Below are 19,727 nucleotides of genomic sequence, written 5' to 3'. Positions count from 1 at the left end.
GAATGAACTCTGGAGCGGTATGAAACTATTTCATATGATTTGTCATAGAAAATGCAGTTCAAGCTAACATATGAGCTGCATTATTGGCTGATTAATGTTCATACACAACTAAAACATTCTCAAAATGTTGAAGTAAAATCACACAATCAATCTATCATACCATGAAAGTTCGATCTTCCTGTGTTATTATAGATGGCCTCCACCACCAGCTTTGCATCCAACTCAAATATGCAGTTCGTAGTTCTCCATTCTTGCATTTATGTTAATGCAATTGCATATATAACCTGCCTCAGTGATCTGAACATATGCAAACAGTAAAGGACCTGATGGGAGTGTAAATTTTTAATTCCGTTAACAACATATTGAAATACTTATTTCTCAAAAAAAAAAAAAACATATTGAAATACTTATACTATAATATTTATATAAAATACTAAAGAATAATGTTCGAATCCTGTAAATAATATTATTAACATCATATATATAATTTAATTTAAAAAAGTACAAAAATATATTATCATATTTTATTTTAGTTTAAATAATTTTTTAATTTGTCATTGACTTTAGATTCATCAAAATTATAGTAAATATAGCAATTTTTATAGAAAAAGAGCTAATAGAATAGTGGTCCTAGTAGCAATATTTCACTTGCATAAATTGTGCGCAACACTTGTAGAATAGCAGGACTGGGCGATTAGAATGAGGTGCAAGCAATTGAGTTGCATCATGGAAATGGGCTGAAACTTGAAACATGCTGCTCTAATCAATCTATGCACAAAGTCGCTTCATAAAGCAACATCAAATTCACAAGTGCGTCTAATTTTAACAACATATGTAATAATCCAATCATTGTTCAAGTTGTTAGTTTGAGAATTACTGCCTCGATTTTAGTCGCTTTGACTTTTTGCACAAAAGAACGGAGGGAGTAGTAGGAAACGAACACAAGAAATTAAAAGCCTGATTAGCAACGATTTTCACTACTTAAGGTTGTTGCGAGTTGAAAATTACAACCACTCCTTGTTAATCGTCTGATTAAACAAACACCAGAAGCACTTATGTACATGTCTGCACTCAGACCAACGACTCGTCAGAATGGAGCGCTTGCTGAGCGGTTAAGACTGGGCTTCTTTAGCGCTTTTGCTTCCTCCATTACCTTTTGCTTCTGTTTTAGTTCCGCATTTTCGGCTTTTAATCTTTTCATCTCCTCTTTCAGCTCAGCTGTCCGTGCCTGTTTACATTTCACCAAATGCCAAAACAGAACAATATAAAGAGCAGAGAAGCGTCTAAAATATAATTCCGTAATATTTTTTATAATTTTTTCTTCTAAATAAAATTTTGATGGTCAAACGTTGATTAAAAAGATAAAATTTCAGAAAAATATTATGAACATACTCCCTCCGTCCCCCTGAGTTATATACATTGAGGGACGGGGACGCGGCACGGATTTCAATGCTCCTGTAAAATATAGTTTTATAATTTGTTTTTAAGATTTTTCTTCTGTGTATAAAAGTTTGAATGTTATATTTTTATTTAGAAAAAGAAAATTTTAAAAATAAGTTGTAGAACTATGTTTTATAAGAGCATTGAAGTGCGTGTCGAGCAGTGAAAAAGAAACGTATAGAATTAAATGGGACAGAGGGAGTATACTTTATATAAATCTCCATATACGTGCAAACAGTGAACATGTAGTACTAGCGGGAACGGAAGGAGTATTGTGTTTGGTCGGGACGAATGAATACGAGAGTAATACTATACCTCTTTTCGGTCCCTTGAGCGAGCAGCGGACTCCCGGTTCCTGATCAAACGCTGGTGCCGGCGATCACTGCTGCTTTGATAATCATTTTCACGGGAACACCCCGTTCTTCTCCTCGCACCACCACCACAGTGCATGGCCAGAGGCAGCTGAGGTTGCGATGAACAAGTGATGTCACTAACAAGACTTTGATGAGAGGAAGAAGATGATGGGAAGAAGACATTTGTTGCGGGGAGAAGAGGGGTGAGGTACACAAGGGGCCTGCCTAGAGATTCTTGGAGATTCATGACACCATGGAAATGGTTGTTTGGGTTTTCGAGAGAGGGGAGATCCGGAATGTCCTTCCAGATTTTCTCCATTCTTCTTTTCGGAGTTAATGATCAAGCCCCTTTTTTGTGTGTGTTTTTCTTCTATGGAGATGTCAGGAAAGGGATTCAAGTGTTGAAGCTTTGTATTTATAATGCAATGTACGTAATAAGCTATTAATTTGGAAGATGCATAATAGATGAGAGAGAAGATCACCGTAATCCAATGGCATTATGCTCCTCAGTGAGAGTACGGAGGGATTAATGGTTCTTAAACATATTTTCGGTGAGAAAATTGATGATATAAGTCATTTTCTCGTTGAAAGACAATGCGGGGCTGTTTGAGTGAGTTTAAAATAATGTTTTTTGTTTAAGGTAAAACAAATGAAGTAGAAAATAGAAGTAAATGTAGACTTTTTATAAGTGATTAAAGTGTTTTGAAAATAAGTAGAAATCGTGAAACAAAATTCCTAGTTTTTTAACTTATAACTCCAGAAGCAGAGTTTAAAAGCTCCCCCAAAACACCCGCGTAATCTTATCTATTTTTATAAAAAATCTAGAATTAAAGTCTAACAAAAACCCGACTTTTAATAATATGATATATCATACATATATCAAAAACCCGACTAGTAATGTTTTTACATAAGAGATCACAATACAAGATTTGGGATACACACGTCTGAAATGTTTACAGGTACAAAATTTCAGATGAATGTTTAAAATTAAACTAATACAATTGATACTAGTTGTGCACAGACAGAAGTCACAGAACAGTCAAGTCTCGATGAAAGCGACAAGTCTGAGTTCTGCATGTACTGTCTACAGTTGAAGCAAAATAAAACAGAGAAAGCAATGCTAAAAGATCTTCCCATGTAATCATTCTTTCAGTCTTCACCTTGTTTCTATTCCTTTTTTACCTTGAATGTTCATCATGCCCCTGCAACTGCTTTGTTGAACCAACAAACAGTCCTATGCTGAACTTCTTAGAGCAACTCCAATGCAATGCTATACTTGGTTCTATTGCTATATTATAGCATCAAAAGTAAAAAAACTCAACTCCAAAGGGGTGCTATATTTGGATGGGGTTTTTCTATTTTGATTTGCTCCCCCGCCGTGATTGAACGAGAATCGAGAAGAGGCTCGTGGGATTGACGTGAGGGGGCAGGGATGGCTATATTTCTGGGAGCGAACTCCGGGCGAATATGAAGCGCATGGATACAAGTTAGGCCTTGGAATGAAAGACAATTCCGAATCCGCTTTGTCTACGAACAAGGAAGCTATATATGCATAGATGCATCCTTGGTTCTATATTTGAAATCAAGGATGGATCCATCCATGTTGCCACATCTTTGGTTCTATATTTTATTTATAGAAGTTAGGTAAAAGTTAGATGCTACTCCCTCCGTCCCAAAAAACGTTTCCCGTTTGCAATGTCGGCACTGTTCATAACATGAGACAAATTACTAATTTACGTATAATCTATAAGATAAAATATAGTCACGAGTGATCTTGTTGGATTCATATTTATGTGTACTTTAATACGGTGAAGGTTTTATATTTAATACAAATATAAAATTAAAGATATTAATGATCGAAATTGTGTATTGGCAAACGTGATAAGTACAAATGGGAAAAGTATTTAGAGACGGAGGGAGTATATATCTATTGCTATTGCTATAATATAGCACCAAAAAATTTGGTGCTAAAATAAAACTTGCACTCCAATGCTAAGTTTTATAACTAGTTTCATATTTAACCAACTCATTAACTTTTACCTAACTTGTATATAGAACAAATTCATTAACTTTTACCTAACTCATTAACTCATTAACTAGTTTCCAATTTCTAGCTCTTGATGATGTGGCAACATGGATGGATCCATCCTTGGTTTCAAATATAGAACCAAGGATGCATTTATGCATGGATGCATCCAAATATAGCACCCCTTTGGAGTTGAGTTTTTTTACTTTTGATGCTATAATATAGCAATGGAACCAAGTATAGCATTGCATTGGAGTTGCTCTTATAGAACTTAGCATTGGAGTGCAAGTTTTATTTTAGCACCAAAAAACACTTTTTGGTGCTATATTATAGCAATAGCAATAGCAATAGCAATAGATATATAGCACCTAGCATTGGACTTACTCTTATCAAGTCCTCTCCAACTTCAAATCCCTACACGTATATGTATTCTTACCACTCTCGTGACTTCCGATAATCGGGATTAATCGCTGAGATGATATGGCCCTGATTAATCGTATAATCAGAATTATTAATATTTGGTGAAATTTAACTTATTATATTTCAAATATTTTAGTAAAAATATGTAGCACATAATCGGATTCTTAAAATCATAGTAAGTAATACTCACGGGTGGAACCACAATTTTATTGAGCTTCTATCAGTCCATCTCTGTGTTAAGAAGAAAAAAGAGATACAATGTGTGGGTAGATAGATAATGAGTCAGTAGAGTCAGATATTCTGATTCTACAAGTAAAGTGTTATGGGGTATGTGAATATGTTCTTCAGATTGTGCTGGTCCGTTGGTTAATAACCAGAAGAACCGGTCTTTAACCACTGGATTGAGCATGCATCGTCCCCCGTTTCCAATGTCTATACTGCACCTGCCACATTGTCTACTATATCCACAGCCCACAGGCCTCAAAACCGTGGGTAAATTCAATATTGAATTTGTACATTTCATGCCCGGTACCATATGATCATATGGTATCATACTAAGCACCCCAAACATGAAACATGTAAATCCAACCGCGATTAAAAATTCAAATTTGAGACAGATTATCTAAGTTTTCCTTTAGCACTAAATTCAGGACTTTTCAGTTTTTCAATAAACCAAGATCTATAGATTTTGTTGAGTACCTTGTTATCAAGGTTGTTAGTCATGATCATATTTTTGGGATGTTAGTATGTCATGTTTTGAGTTTTGTGCGTGTATTCATATCGTTGTCGGAAGTTTCTCTAAAAAGAATTCATACGATATTTTAGGTGATCTATAAAATTCGCATCAATTCTGGGATGGCGGTGGATATCGCAAGAGCTCATCTTTCACAACAAAAAATTGTTCATATGTTGGGAACAATTGTTGCTCCAATATCAGTTGATATATCTGATAGTTCTGAACGTTGGGTTATAGATGATGCTTATGTGAAGGTCAGTTGTGATGCTGTCAGTTTCATAGATGATGTAGGTTGGATTGCTCGATGTGTAATTGTAATACTTTTTAGATCAAAGAATTTAAATATTATATGTGTTAAGCGATCTAAAAACAAAAAAGCTATTTGTTTAGCTCGTTATTTGTTTCATGATCAAATTATAGTTGACAGTTCGGGGATTTGTCAAAAAAGGTCCTAGATCTCAAATATTCAAAAAGTAATGCCTAGTATAACAGAACTGGAAAAAAATGACCCCAAATACCAGCGAGTGATGTCTAATAATGTAGTGTTTCAGACTTGCATCTTTTGAGTGTCTGTTGCTTTTGATGGATCATGTTGGGACTTGTTATTTTGTCACGTCTACTTGGAGCATGTTGGAATTTTTTAGTTATTGTGGATGTATCATTTGGATATTTTTTCTATTTTTTCTATTTGATATATATGTTGTTTTCATTGATTAGTTAATGTTCGCAACAGAATTTGACGGAAGAGATATGATATAAAATGGTACAATAATAAGTGTGCCATCTGGAAGCCAAAAGTATTTTGCGTACCATCTAAATGGTCAAAACCACGAGTGCATTTGAGTATTTTTCAAACTAAAACTATATTTAATATCAGTGGCTCGTATTCGGGTCTATATAAATTATCTGGTTAGAAATTTGAAAATAGGACACTGACTCGTATTTAATTTCCGAATCTTAAATATCCGAGATCGATCTATATGTGAGAAAATAATTTTGAAATCAAATCTAAATACAATGAAAAAATTGATCCATTATTTGAGCAGAATGTCATCCAGTAACATTTTACGATCTTGATATGGTTAGATACAACAAATTTTTGTCTCTAATATATATCAAACAAATGGAATTAATTTGATTTATGTATAATGTATAACGAGGCATGATATTATTAAAATAATCATATCATTTATATATGTCAAAGATAATTTTGGAAATTTGTAATTTTTTTATTTCAAATGATGAGATAACCTTTTTTTTCTAAGTGATGATATAACCTTTTCAGATTAAACATCGACATTAAAAATATGTTAATATTAAATTAATATAACATATTAATAAATTAAGTTCTAAGAAGTTTTATAAATAAAATTTAAAATATATCAAACTTTGATTATTATAGTACTCCCAATCTGTCTCAGCAGGTTTTTTACGTTATTTGTTGACATGCATTTTGACACTCCTATTATATATAACTTCATAGTATTTTGAAGAAAAATTAATATTTAAATTTTTATTTGAAAAACAAAAAAAAAAGGAAAAACGCTATGAAATTAGTAAAAGATATTCCCTCCGTTTCTTTATTCTTTTCTTGTTTGATATGTCGGGACTGATCATAACATGAGACTAATTACTAATTTACGTCTAATCTATAAGACTAAATATAGTCGTGAGTGATTTTGTTGGATTCGTATTCACGAGTACTTTAATACAATAAAATTTTTATATTTAATATTAATACAAAATTAATGATATTAAGGATCAAAAGTGTAGATTGGCAAACGTGTTAGAGAGAAACATGAAAAGTAATAAGAGACGGAGGGTGTACTCCCTCTATTTTTTAATATTTGACGCTTTGACTTTGGGCACGTATCTTTAGGTGCTTTGACCGAGTAGTTAAAATTATTATGTTTTAAATTTTCTTTTTATGAATAAAAATATATAATCAAAATTTTAATTCAGAAAAAGTCGATCAAAAATAATAATTTTTATTATCCGATCAACTCACCTAAAGATGTGTGGCAAAAATCAAAAACTCAAATATTAAAAAATAGAGTGAGTAATAAATTATTGGGATCTTACCAAAGTGTTTGTTAACACGAAAGGCAAGAAGAAAATATTTAAAGAAAGAAGCATTTGTGTGAAGAAGATAGAATAACTTAGGGCGGTCAAGAGAATGACGTGTCTGGTTTTAAGCTACAAGAACAGACACACAAGTGAGGTTTAATTCGAATCGCCAGATTGCGGTTGAATCTCATGGCGCTGCTTGTTCATCTGCACAATCCCTGCTGCTCTATCACCAATTTTAATTTGAATAGCGGAGTCAGAACAAGTAGGCGAGCAGGCTCCTTTTTGGCGCGAAACTCCAGCTCAGCAACAACCGCTCCTCCCACTCCCAACATATTATCATCCACAGGTTTAATTTTCTACTTGTCATCATTAATCTTTTATTCCCTGCTCTATCACTGCAATTCGAGTCGAGTCGAGCTTTATCTTATTTGTCTGCCGAATGTGAACGTGTCTAATTGTTTGTGTTTCATTTATTTTTGAAATACACTTGAAGTTAATTAGCATTAACACAAACTTATGCAAATTTTACGGACCACAATTCCACTTTAAATAACTTCTCATTTGAATCCCCAAGGCAAGTTAATATGAAATTTAACTTAATTGTCTACTTTACTATGGGAGTGGGTGTTAATGAGAATGAGAATGATATGAAATCCCAAGGTGTAGTTAGGGAATGATTTACCCATCTAACGGGAATGAGGTTACATTACAAGCAAATGAGATGCTAATCCAAATACTAACGCATGGGATAAAGGTTCTGATTCTCATTAACAGAGCTCGTTAACCGTCAATTGAAGGTACTTGGACTTGGTGTGCGCTGATGGAAAATTTATATTAATATAAGGGTGGACAATGTGCAGGCAAAGCAGAAGCGGATGTTATTGTTATTGGGAGTGGGATTGGTGGACTCTGCTGTGCTGGACTTCTTGCGAGGTACGACCAAGATGTTCTGGTACTTGAAAGTCATGATTTGCCAGGTGGGGCTGCTCATTCCTTTGATATAAAGGGTTACAAGTTCGACTCTGGTCCATCTTTGTTTTCTGGACTTCAGTCAAGAGGTCTTCAAGCAAATCCCCTAGCACAAGTAATTTTGTCTGCATCATTTCTTGTTTTATTAACAAAACCAACTTATTCTCTATAGACTATAGGCTACACTCATGTGTAGGTGTAATTATCGTGGCGCGTGTTTGGCTCAGCCTATAAATTTAAAAGAGTAGTGCTACGTACCCCAAATTCTGTTCCCATTTTTTTTCATGACAAATGGCTAATTTTAATTGGGCGGTTGATGTGTATACAGGGGGTCCCATTATAATTAGTGTGAGTGAAGGCAATCATATATTGGCAACTACATTTGGGAAAAAAAAATTGGGATCACTTTCTGGGGCACCTAGCATTTTCCAATTTAAAATACATATGTTTTTTCAATTTAGAAGTTACGTATAAGGTAAGCCAAACGGGCGCTATCTAAGGCACACAAGAATAGCTTACCACACATATATAAATTTCAGGTTCTGGATGCATTAGGTGAACCAATACCTTGCGTCAAGTATGACTCATGGAAAGTTTATGTACCTGAAGGAGAATTCTTATCACGCATCGGTCCTACAGAATTTTTCAAGGTGTGTTAAAATGAACCATGTTCAAGATGCTTGATGGCAAGTTCCAAGCTTCATTGACAATAGACAAAGAATTGTAGTATTGACTTCAGCCTACCAAATAAAGGAGAGCAAATTATAATTTTTAGAGCTAATTTTCAGGATCTTGAAAGGTATGCGGGTCCTGATGCCGTACGTGAATGGCGTAAACTTCTTGTGAGTATTAGTATACATAGTTTCATACTGTCAATATTGGAATTTTCCTTTAATTAGCCACAGAGTCTCGCTTTCTTCGTTCACTAAACAAACAAAATTATGAAGTCCGAGTCTTCACTTCAATTTTCTGTGGTAGCATTCACCTATATTGTTCCAATGAACTTCGGAGTTGTGAAATTATGGGATACAGCACTTCCAATTTCTACTGCTGCTATAGCTCAAAATTAAAGAATTTTCTGATAGGATGCAATACTTCCAATGTCTACTGCTGCAATGGCTTTGCCACCTGTATCTATTCGAGGCGATTGGGGTGTTCTTTCCACTGCTGCAGCTCGATATGCACCAACTCTTATCAAATCCTTTGCTCAAATGGGACCTCGGGGAGCTCTTGGTGCAACAAAACTTCTTAGACCTTTCTCAGAAATTGTGGACTCTTTGGGGCTAAAAGATCCTTTCATACGTAATTGGGTAGATCTTCTTTCTTTCTTGCTTGCGGGGGTGAAATCGGATGGTATACTTTCAGCAGAGATGGTAAGTATATCAAGATAAATCATCTATATATTTCATATGAAAACGTTAAGTCTGAGAACTTCTTTCGATGTTTCTATTTATAATGATAGAGCTAGATGTCTACATTACATTATAAGAGCATTAATATTTTTGCTATGCTTTCTTATATGTATTTTTTTTTTTGAACTTTGCTCAACTGCTCCTGTTTTGAATATATTTGAAATAAAACTTCTTTTTCTTATTATTGCTGTTGTTGTTGGTGTCTTTTATTGTTATTGTTATTGTTGTTGTTGTTGTTCTTCTTCTTATTACTATTATTAATTGATAGTGAATTTTTTTAGGTGTACATGTTTGCAGAATGGTACAAGCCTAATTGCACGCTAGAATACCCACTTCAAGGAAGTGGTGCAATAGTCGATGCTCTTGTTCGAGGTGTACAAAAGTTTGGTGGACGGATATCTCTCAGAAGTCATGTGGAAACTATTGTTGTTGAAAATGGCCGAGCTGTAGGAGTGAAGCTAAGAACTGGTCAAGTGAGTAATTACTAGGGACAAAATACAGAAATGTGAAGAATTCTGTAAGTAAAAACGTTCTCTCAAATATTAGATAAAACTTGTAAATTGTGCTACAGTTTGTACGTGCAAGAAAGGCAATTGTTAGCAATGCTTCTATGTGGGATACTCTGAATCTACTACCGAAGGAAGTTGTTCCCAAATCCTACCAGGACAGGATTGAGAAGACACCCCAATGTGAATCATTCATGCATCTCCATTTGGGTTTTGATTCCGAGGTTGGCTATTTTTGACCACCTTTTTTTTTTGTGTGTTTGTTTACCGAGTGAGTTGTTCTCCATCCAATAATATCTGCTTATTTGAAAATAAGTTATTTGATATCAAATTAATAATTTAATACATCCCTGGATGGTTGTTTTTAGTAAAATCAAGACCCAACAATTTTGGGGCAATGTTGTGATGTTTAAATAGTCGCGTAAGTATAATCTCAGTAATCTTCATATGTCCAAAAATTCTATCTCCATTACTCTTTCCCTTACAAAAGTGATTCAATTATAAATCTTAGAACTGAATATGGAATACTGCTTCTGATATTATTTACCAGTGCCTTGCTTTTCCACGCATTTTGATTTGCCAATGTATGTAGCCTGTAGAGGCAATTCTACTAGAGCAGGCATATTCCCCACAAAACATGCTTTAGTATAAGACTGTTTTTTTTTTCCAATTATACCATTAGTAGTGAATAATACTCTGACATAACTACTGCATCATTAATTCCTGTTCTTATGTCAGTTTCCAGTGCTGCTTCTGCATTATAACATGTACAACACTTCGATACATGAAGTTTGTGCAAGTGTGCAAATTAGAAGATATCAAAGAAAAGATTGCTATTGCTATATGGCTAGTAATGTGATTTATTCTAATGGTTTAAATTTTGTATGTTCTCTTCTGTATACAGTCATCTAACTTCCCTTCAAGTTTTATCTCTAACTTTCCTTAGCTATAAAAATGATGCTTTCATTTTCTGAAAAGCAAGTCTTAAAATATAATTAAAGTTGCAATAATGCTATATTTTACTGGATTTCCACAAAGTAAAAGTGTAGTACTTGAACACAGGAACTTTTTGTAATGCAATCATGCTCATGCCAGTTCAAGACAGCTGAGTATTGTAAGGACAATTAATAAATTTTGCTCATGTTTTTTGTCCCTCTACTAGATAGCATGGTTTTTGGTCTCTGATACTTTAACTTCCATAATATTAACTAAAGAAAATTTATTCAGCATGTGTCAAATGTCACATTTTTATTTTGTATTAAAAACAGAATCTATTTCTTAATCAAACATTTTGAAAAGATTATCTGGATGTTCAGGGTATGCACGAGGACTTGGGTATTCATCACATCGTTGTCAATGATTGGAAGAGAGGAGTTGATGCTGATCAGAATGTGGTTTTGATATCTGTTCCAAGTGTGCTTAGTCCCGCTCTTGCACCCCCAGGAAAACATGTGTTACATGCCTATACACCAGGAACTGAGCCATTCGGACTTTGGGAAGGGCTTGATCGCAAAAGCAGTAAATACAAAAAACTTAAAGATGAACGATCTGAGGTGAGACCTAAACTTTCTTGATCGTTTATGTAAAATATGTCATGATTTTTTTTCCCTTTCTAAATAGAAATATATTAAAACACAAAAACAACCAAGAATGGGACATAGCCCTACCATAAAAAGGTGTGTAACGAGCTCCAATACAACTAGAACCTAGAATGCTGGTTTTCATTCAGCATATAGGAGTCTGAAAGTCATGACGCTTTACTGATTTGTGCAATCTATCTTCTATTCTTATTAGGTCTGGTAAAAAAGCATGCCTTATCTGTTTTTACATCTTCAATAATCCATTCTTGTTTACTTACCTAAATGTCATGATAGCCCATCATGTTTAGTAACGCATTTTCGGTTGTAGTATTAATATCTTAACATCGATTTTACAGTTTAAGCTCTCATGAAGTATTTGAAAAGGATCAATAACATATTAGGTAGATGTACGAACATTAAGAATTTCTTCGCGTTTATCTTAGAGCAACGAAAAATATGAAGGTAAGAGCTCCCTTGCAAAGGTTCTTTTATAACTGATGTTCATTCCCTTGAGAGCTTTATTTTCGCTGTCCACTGGAGGAACTAGGAAGGGAATAAAGGGGCCAGGACCATCTAATTTTTATTTTTTAACTATTATTATTGTGACTTAACAGGTCTTGTTGTCTTGGATAATATTGTAATGGTATTGTCAGATCATGCATTTTTTTCTTTGTAGTATCATATCAAGGTTCCAAGCCGTACTATCTTAACACTCTCTATCGTTAAGCATTTCTTTTGGCCCCGTTATTTATGTACTGAATTCTGTCTTTGAACATATATGTATATATTGTTTAGTTATCTCTAAGTATGAATCATATATTAATCCATACCACACTATATTTATTTACTTATTACTTACAATTGATTTGTTAAGCTTGCATTGTATACCAAAAAAATTGCGTTTGTTATATGTTAACAAGCTATTCACAATACAATATGTGCATTTGCACTTTGAAGAACAAACAACATTTTGCAGGTTATTTGTAATCCACTTTATAATGCGAGTAATAATAGGCATTTTCCATGTCTGATACACAACAAATTTATATTTTTTGCTAATTTAATGTTTTACGACTAAGTTATGTTATTGTATATTTTAATATTTTAATTTGTAAATGTAAACCTATAGCATCACATAGTATATAACATTTAGCTTGTCCGACCACTTGCAGAATTGCAATTCAAAAGTATCACCTAATATACTAACATATAAATTTGTTGCCCTTCTGCAATATCCGTTAAAAAAGGCTATGCCATGAGGGTAAAAGATATCTAAATTCAGTTTCAACAGAATAATACATGTATTACCTGACATACTTAGATCCAATTAAAAACATGCTTGTTTTTTCCTAGAATTTTTAAAATCATGATTCTTGTTTCCTTCTCTAGATTGGGTTTGAATACCTGGCTACCATATGCATGTAAATTTGGAACTGATATATTGAGATTCGGGTAAAAAGACCATATTTTATTGTGAAATTGTGAAGGAAGGGTTGTCTGAGATGAAAAAGGAGTTGAAGGAATTAATTATTATCTATGGAAATGCTTGCTCAGAAAATTAATGTCAACTAAATATTCTATTTTTTTTAAGTATACAAATTCATGTAAGTAAATCTTTTTTTAACTGAATTTCATATCATTTTGTAGAGGAATATGAGACAATCTTGTTGCAACTATAGTGAGTTAGTTTCTTTAGGAACTTAGTTAGATATCCGAGTTATAACTTTGCTTTACTACCTCAAGATTGAAAATAATAGTACAGCCAACTCTAGAGAAACAATTTTCTTTCAGTTCACAAATCAGTTAATAGAAAACTTAAAAAAATGAAACTTAACTCTTTGGTAAAACTACCAAAAACATTATGTTTGTGAATATGATAGGAAACTCCAATACAAAGATTAGGCGAAGATGTTATGCAAGTATCTTATATTTTCTCATTTCCAAGATGCTACACTACATTTAAAAGGTCCTTTTTTTAAGAAAAATTCCTATGTTCAATCTGAAAATTCACTAGTCTATGCACTTAAGTTTTATGTGTCATTCATAGATCTTTGTTGAGTTATGTATTTACAATGTTGATGGAATTTTTTCACATAGGTAATGTGGAATGCTGTAGAGCGTGCCCTTGGTCCTGGTTTTAGCCGAGAGAAGTGTGAGGTAAAATTAGTAGGAACTCCATTGACACACAAAAGGTTTTTGCGGAGGAACAGAGGTACTTATGGTCCTGCTATTCAAGCTGGTAAAGACACCTTTCCAGGTCATCCTACACCGATACCTCAGCTTTATTGTTGCGGAGATTCTACGTTTCCTGGCATTGGAGTCCCGGCTGTAGCTGCTAGTGGAGCCATTGTTGCTAATTCACTGGTTTCTGTTTCCCAGCACTTGCAGCTTCTAGATGCTGTTGGAATATAGCAACATCTGTGAGTTCAGTTCATCCTTGTTCCTTGCTTATCCATATATACACATATATTTCTCTCTCAAGTTTCATACTCATCATGATATGTGTGATAAACTGCACCTTTATTTTAATTTTAATTTGTACATTTATTAACATACTGTGAACAAATAGTCATATACAATAAGGAGTCGTCAGCATAAAAAACAATTTTTGTACACGTACTTGTTAGGATTGCATATTTGCATCCACAAACATAACGTTGATAAACCAAAAGAACGAAGATGAAAGTAAATAGCACGGCGATTTAATGTGGAAATACAGGCTGCTAATATAAATGGAATGCATGAATCTCTCTTTAACTCAACACTAATAAACTCAATCACCTTGCTTTGTTGCAAAAATTCTCATGTAATTTTGACCCAACTGTTTAATATTTGCTTAATCTCAAAAGCCTACAACCATTTCTATTTATGGCTTAGATTAAAATGATTATCACTCATAGCGTGAGAACTCGTGAGAACCACAGGTTCTGCAGTTGTTTTTTTCAAAAATAATTAAATTTCTTCAATATTTGATAGCAAATTATTCATGGAGCCTATATTATGTGAAAATTAGTATAATTTTGGCAAAAATTTTGACATCTGATTTGCAGAACCACTGGTAATGGAAGTGTGTGGAATCACCAGTTCTGCAAATTTGTTACTGAAATTTTCGTCAAATATGTATTTCTTTTCTTATAATATGATATCAATGTATATGTTGGCATAAAACATTGCAAAATATAATAAAAAACCAAGGGCAAAATTAATGATCCTCACAAGTACTCACGCTAAGGTTAACTCCTATATTTATGAGCATGAGCACTAACTCATTAAATACTATTCTACTCTGGAATCTTACCTGTGATAATTACCACCTTATTGTCTTAAACAATAACCCTACCACAAATACTATTCTGCTCAAATCTGTTCATAAATTAGGATTACAATTCTTGGAGGAACGTGCCTAACAAATAATTTCTCGACTCAGATTTCCTAATTGAGAATTTTACCTTTTTCTCACTCTTCTTTTGCACTGATTTTATTTTGTGAACAAAAAATGTCCCTCTCCTCTATCGATCCCTAAACATGTGCATGGAAGCAACCCTCTCCTATTCTGATTTATTTGCTTCCAACTCAGGGTTGGTATCGACTTACTATAACAAATCTTCAATCCTTGATCACATATCACACGTGAGGGGTTCATATGATAAACTCTATTTTGACCTTGCATCATCAAGAAAATCTTCAAGTTTGCACAAAATTTTAAACTGAATATTTAAATGTTACATGTTTCACTAATAATATTATATCAGGCTATTAACACTCAAAGTGCTACTTGTCTTACTTGGTTGAAATTTGTTTTTTCCTTCCGCCCCTCTTTCAAAAACTTTAACAAGTACTTTTATACCACTTTGACAAATAATATTCTTCATAATCCACACTATATCTTAAAGCATTTAACACATCATTAAGCCTTTTGAGATGTTTAACAATATATGTAAAAGCATACTTGATGGAGCTAAACAAGGATAGCAACATGTCCTTTATGCAATTTAGTTTAAACTACATCTAACACAGTCTAGTAAAATCATCGTGTGTTCTAGTGCCATTAAATTAATAATGTAATCAATATAAGTATTAATGATTTGGTGCCTATTCCTTACATTTATTTTGGCAAATTATAAATGTTTCTCATTTTATTTTATTATTGTTATTATTTATTAAAGATACACAACTTATAAAAACTGTATCCGTAAAAGAGTTATGAAGACAAGATCAAAATACTACGAAATTGGTTTGAAAATTTAACTAATAAAATCATTGATATTAAGTTACAAGTACAATCAACTTATTTTTGAATTTTTTAAGTTATTTCTCATGACATAAGTTTGTTACTTTAAAAGTTTATTTGACATTTATAATAGAGGGAATTTTTTTTTTACAGGTTTAAGTTGAAAAATTACAATAATAGGATAATTTTTATGGAAATCAAGTTAAAACTTAAACTCGATGAGATTGATAAACCCGATAAGTTTGATAAGAACTCGAGAGCTCAAAAACTGGGTAATGGATTGACCTCGACCCGTTTAATACACAAGCCGGGCTCGAACGGTTGATTATTTTTAGGCTCAACTTGACAAAAGAAGCTTGAACTTGACTCGCTCAAATTATAGCCTATTTAATTTTTAATATTCCCTTGAGCCTCCAATATTTATATCCATATGCACCATAAATCCTCAAATCTTGATCAGTTTGCATGCCTTGTAATGATTACTACCTTCCTCGTCTTTATAAAGAATCATATCAGAAAATATAATCCTAACAGAACGTAATTATCTTAAAATACGAACAAAATCTAAATAATATCTCAAACTTGAATGCGGTGGATCCTTGCTAGTAAGCGACGAGAGGAGGTGTGTGATGGTGGTAAGTAGTCACTAGTTGTTGAAAGTTATGGTGGCGGATGGTGGCAAGTCATAAATGGTGCTGATAAAGGTGGCAGGAGGTCCATTATTGTAATACGGGTGACGATGATGATCATATATGTTGTATATATATGTATGTATATATTTATATTTGAGAGATATGTTATATATAACACGGTAATTTGTGATGTACAAATGTGTGATTTCAGTATTTAAGAATAGTGATTAAAATCCACCACCGTCAAATTTACGACCACCGTCAAATCCTCCACCACCGAAATTGAATTACGGAGTTTCCTAAGACAACAAAGGTGATAAACTTCAGGTTTCTGACAGAAGGTAATAAAGAAATGTCTGTGGTAGCCGATCTGAATTTGTTGTTGACGTCCCAAGTTTTCTTTGTTCTCTGCCGGAATAATACAGAATCAATTATCAATAAGAACAAGAGTAGCGCTTCCAGCGAGCCTCCTACGAGAGTGCTCACGTGTATAGAGTGAGGGGTACCACGTTTTGGATGCCTTAAATTACTGATGGGACAAATGGCACAACAAGGCTACCTCTGGTTTTTAAAAGAAATCACTAATTACTACTCCCTCCGTCCCATTGAATTGTATACAGTTTCCTTTTTGGGACGTCCCATCAATTGTATACATACCTAAAATAGTAAGTTTTTATAATATAAAAACTTAATTACACCCACTACTTTCTTCCACTACACCCACTTTATACATTAAATATTAGTAGGTCCTACCACTTTACTCCCACTACACTCATTTTATACATTAAATATTAACAGGTCCCACCACTTCACCCACTTTTCTTACTTTTCATCACTAAATTACACTTTTTCTTAACCTCCGTGCCACTCCCCATATGTATACTGATCAATGGGACGGAGGGGGTAATTTTTGAAAAATCACTAATTTTTGTAACACAAATCACTATTTTTAAAGTGAATATCACTAAATTGTACTGGTTTTTAGTTTGTATTTAAGGGCTGGTTTAACCGTACATGAACTATACCCTCGTTCAACTGTACACCCTTTATGGATCGGTGCAATCTAGGGTGACCCAAAAGTTCAAGGGACCCTAATCAAATATGGGTTTTATGGGGCCTAATTCATATATACTTCACATTTATTTCAAATATATATATGTATGTGATTCTGAAATTTCAGGGCCCTATATTTTTTAGGGATTGATAGATTCAGTTTGCTAAACCCCGGTTTTTAATATATTAAACCGTATTGGATCTCATTTTCGCTTCACATCTATATGTTTCTCATTTGATCCAATTCCTAACGTATTTTAATAGAATATATATATGCACATCAAATTTGAAATAATGAACGGCCAAAATAGAGAAAGTATCAGTTAAATCAATCATAGCGGTTTCCTTTTACGTTTCGAAAAAAGGCTGTGCTTTCGTGAGACTGACATGCAATCGTAGAACCTGCCATAAAAAGCGAAGCATCGTGGAAGCATCAATAAACTTTTTATGCAATTTTCATGTGTCCGCAACGTGCCCCTTTTCGCTACGAACAATCTAAGATGATGTAGTGAACATTAATTGGCATCTCTATCTTTATCTCTCTCTCTATGTATGTTGTGTATATATACTAACACATAACACATTTGCTTGTCATAGATAGATACACACAGATCTGCAGGCAGTCGTGTAAAGATATTTCAAAGAAAAATACTGATACAGATGGCACTGATAGTAGAGATGTTGAAGAAGATATGTTCATGTGTCTCAACTCTTTGGGGTCTACAAGAGTTGCGGTTTGAAGCTGTGTTTGATAGTTGTAGTTATGCAACAATGGCTGTCATATCCACCGTCGCGTCCTGTGTTTTTGCAGTGATAAGAAGATGAAAAAATACCGAGATCCAACTTCTTAGTCTTCAATTTATGTTCTGCATGTTTGGAAATCTGTCTTGTTTATGCTACTTACTGTTAAGCAGTTTCATGTTATGTTCTTGCAGTGATTGTGTATCGTTGTTCATGTTTTCGACTTTGTTAGTGTATCTAGTTCATGTTTTTTGTGCATTTGTTCTGTGTTGTAACGAAGTACTTGTCCTTTAATAACCTACTGTTAAGCAGTTTCATGTTATGTTCTTGCAGTGATTGTGTATCGTTGTTCATGTTTTCGACTTTGTTAGTGTATCTAGTTCATGTTTTTTGTGCATTTGTTCAGTGTTGTAACGAAGTACTTGTCCTTTAATATAAATCTCTCAGTTCAAGAGTACAGTGCAAATATAATATAAATGTATTAGTTTCTTCATTTATCATAATGTTGATAGTTTATTTCCGTTCAGAAGCATCTGGCAACCTTTACATAGCTTTTAAATTGCTGCGAGTGTAAAGATCTGATCTTTGTACCATTGAACTTTATCCCCCATATAGCTCTTGGTTTTAAACCAAGGGCAAAACGCACTCCAAGGGGCAAGGCTTATGCGGCATCTCTCTCACACAGTGATGCACACACGCAGTGAGGTTTTAAGTCGAGCAGCAGTAGGGGAGGGCTAACAAGTTGTGTTTGTGTCAATAAACATGGTGATTTTAGTTCAAGTTAAAGTCACTTGAAATTGAATAAAATTGAAAACTTAAGTTTTTAGGAATGAAATTCTAATTTTGGGTTAGCTTGATGATTTTCGGGTCCTTTTCGAATTTTGTCTCAGTAAATTGGAGTAAATTACATTGCAGATCCGGGTCGGGTTCGATATTGCGACAGGTAGCAACCCCTCAATAAAAATTAGATGGACATGAAATTAACTCAGATTTATGAGGTGTATACCGTTAAGATTTTAATGAATTAGTAACAATCTATGTATTTTTAAAGATTGTCAGGAATATGTGATGATTGATGATACAAAGTGTATTATTTTTACTTAGAATAAAATTGAATGTAGCTGATCGATTGTTAGCATGCTAAGGCAGTAGCAATTGATCAGATTCACCCATCAACGGATGATGAGGTACTGTAACAAAGCTGAAGCATCTTAGCGATCGATATATTATAATGTATACTTTTAGATTAGCAGTTGATCTATCAATGGATGTATAGATAGGGTGACATAATTGTAAATATTTGAAATCATGTAATCTATCCAAGTGAAGTGAATATTGATCGCTAGTCATGAAGTATCAATGGCTAATTAGTGAGTTTATCAATCGCTACATCAACACCTCAATTGATAATCAAGTAAGGCTATCAATCGCTAATTCAAAAAGCCTATCAATCTAGTTCAAAGATATTATCAATCGATAATCTTAGCAGTTGATAGTTAGCAATTGACAACTATAAGTCAAGTAAAGGACAAGAAGCACATGGGTTGATGTAACAGAT

General features: G+C 33.7%; 1 protein-coding gene across 2 annotated transcripts; it reads left to right on the top strand.

Moving 5' to 3' along the window:
* The first annotated feature begins 7,070 nt into the window (after window positions 1–7,070).
* LOC108204893 (prolycopene isomerase, chloroplastic) lies at window positions 7,071–18,501 on the top strand. Of its 2 annotated transcripts, none has more exons than XM_017374561.2 (10): window positions 7,071–7,391; window positions 7,906–8,129; window positions 8,554–8,664; window positions 8,803–8,856; window positions 9,100–9,387; window positions 9,708–9,899; window positions 9,998–10,156; window positions 11,249–11,485; window positions 13,610–13,932; window positions 18,026–18,501. In XM_017374561.2, exons 1-9 carry the CDS (start codon window positions 7,232–7,234, stop codon window positions 13,922–13,924), a joined length of 1,740 nt encoding a protein of 579 aa, XP_017230050.1. In that variant the 5' UTR covers window positions 7,071–7,231; the 3' UTR covers window positions 13,925–13,932; window positions 18,026–18,501. The 2 variants fall into 2 exon arrangements, with proteins under 2 accessions (XP_017230050.1, XP_017230051.1); XM_017374562.2 differs by having other exon boundaries at window positions 7,096–7,391; window positions 18,030–18,501.
* Window positions 18,502–19,727: the final 1,226 nt, after the last annotated feature.

This window comes from Daucus carota, chromosome 1 (assembly GCF_001625215.2).
Source record: "Daucus carota subsp. sativus chromosome 1, DH1 v3.0, whole genome shotgun sequence".
Lineage (NCBI taxonomy): Eukaryota > Viridiplantae > Streptophyta > Magnoliopsida > Apiales > Apiaceae > Daucus > Daucus carota.
This window is presented reverse-complemented; position numbering and strand designations above follow the sequence as displayed.

Bases quoted from the DNA above. Each gene is read 5' to 3' on its own strand.
- LOC108204893 (XM_017374561.2), top strand. From the start codon at position 7,232: ATGGCGCTGCTTGTTCATCTGCACAATCCCTGCTGCTCTATCACCAAT. The intron at 7,392-7,905 runs GTTTAATTTTCT...GACAATGTGCAG, and splicing joins CAACATATTATCATCCACAG to GCAAAGCAGAAGCGGATGTT. The intron at 10,157-11,248 runs GTTGGCTATTTT...CTGGATGTTCAG, and splicing joins ATTTGGGTTTTGATTCCGAG to GGTATGCACGAGGACTTGGG.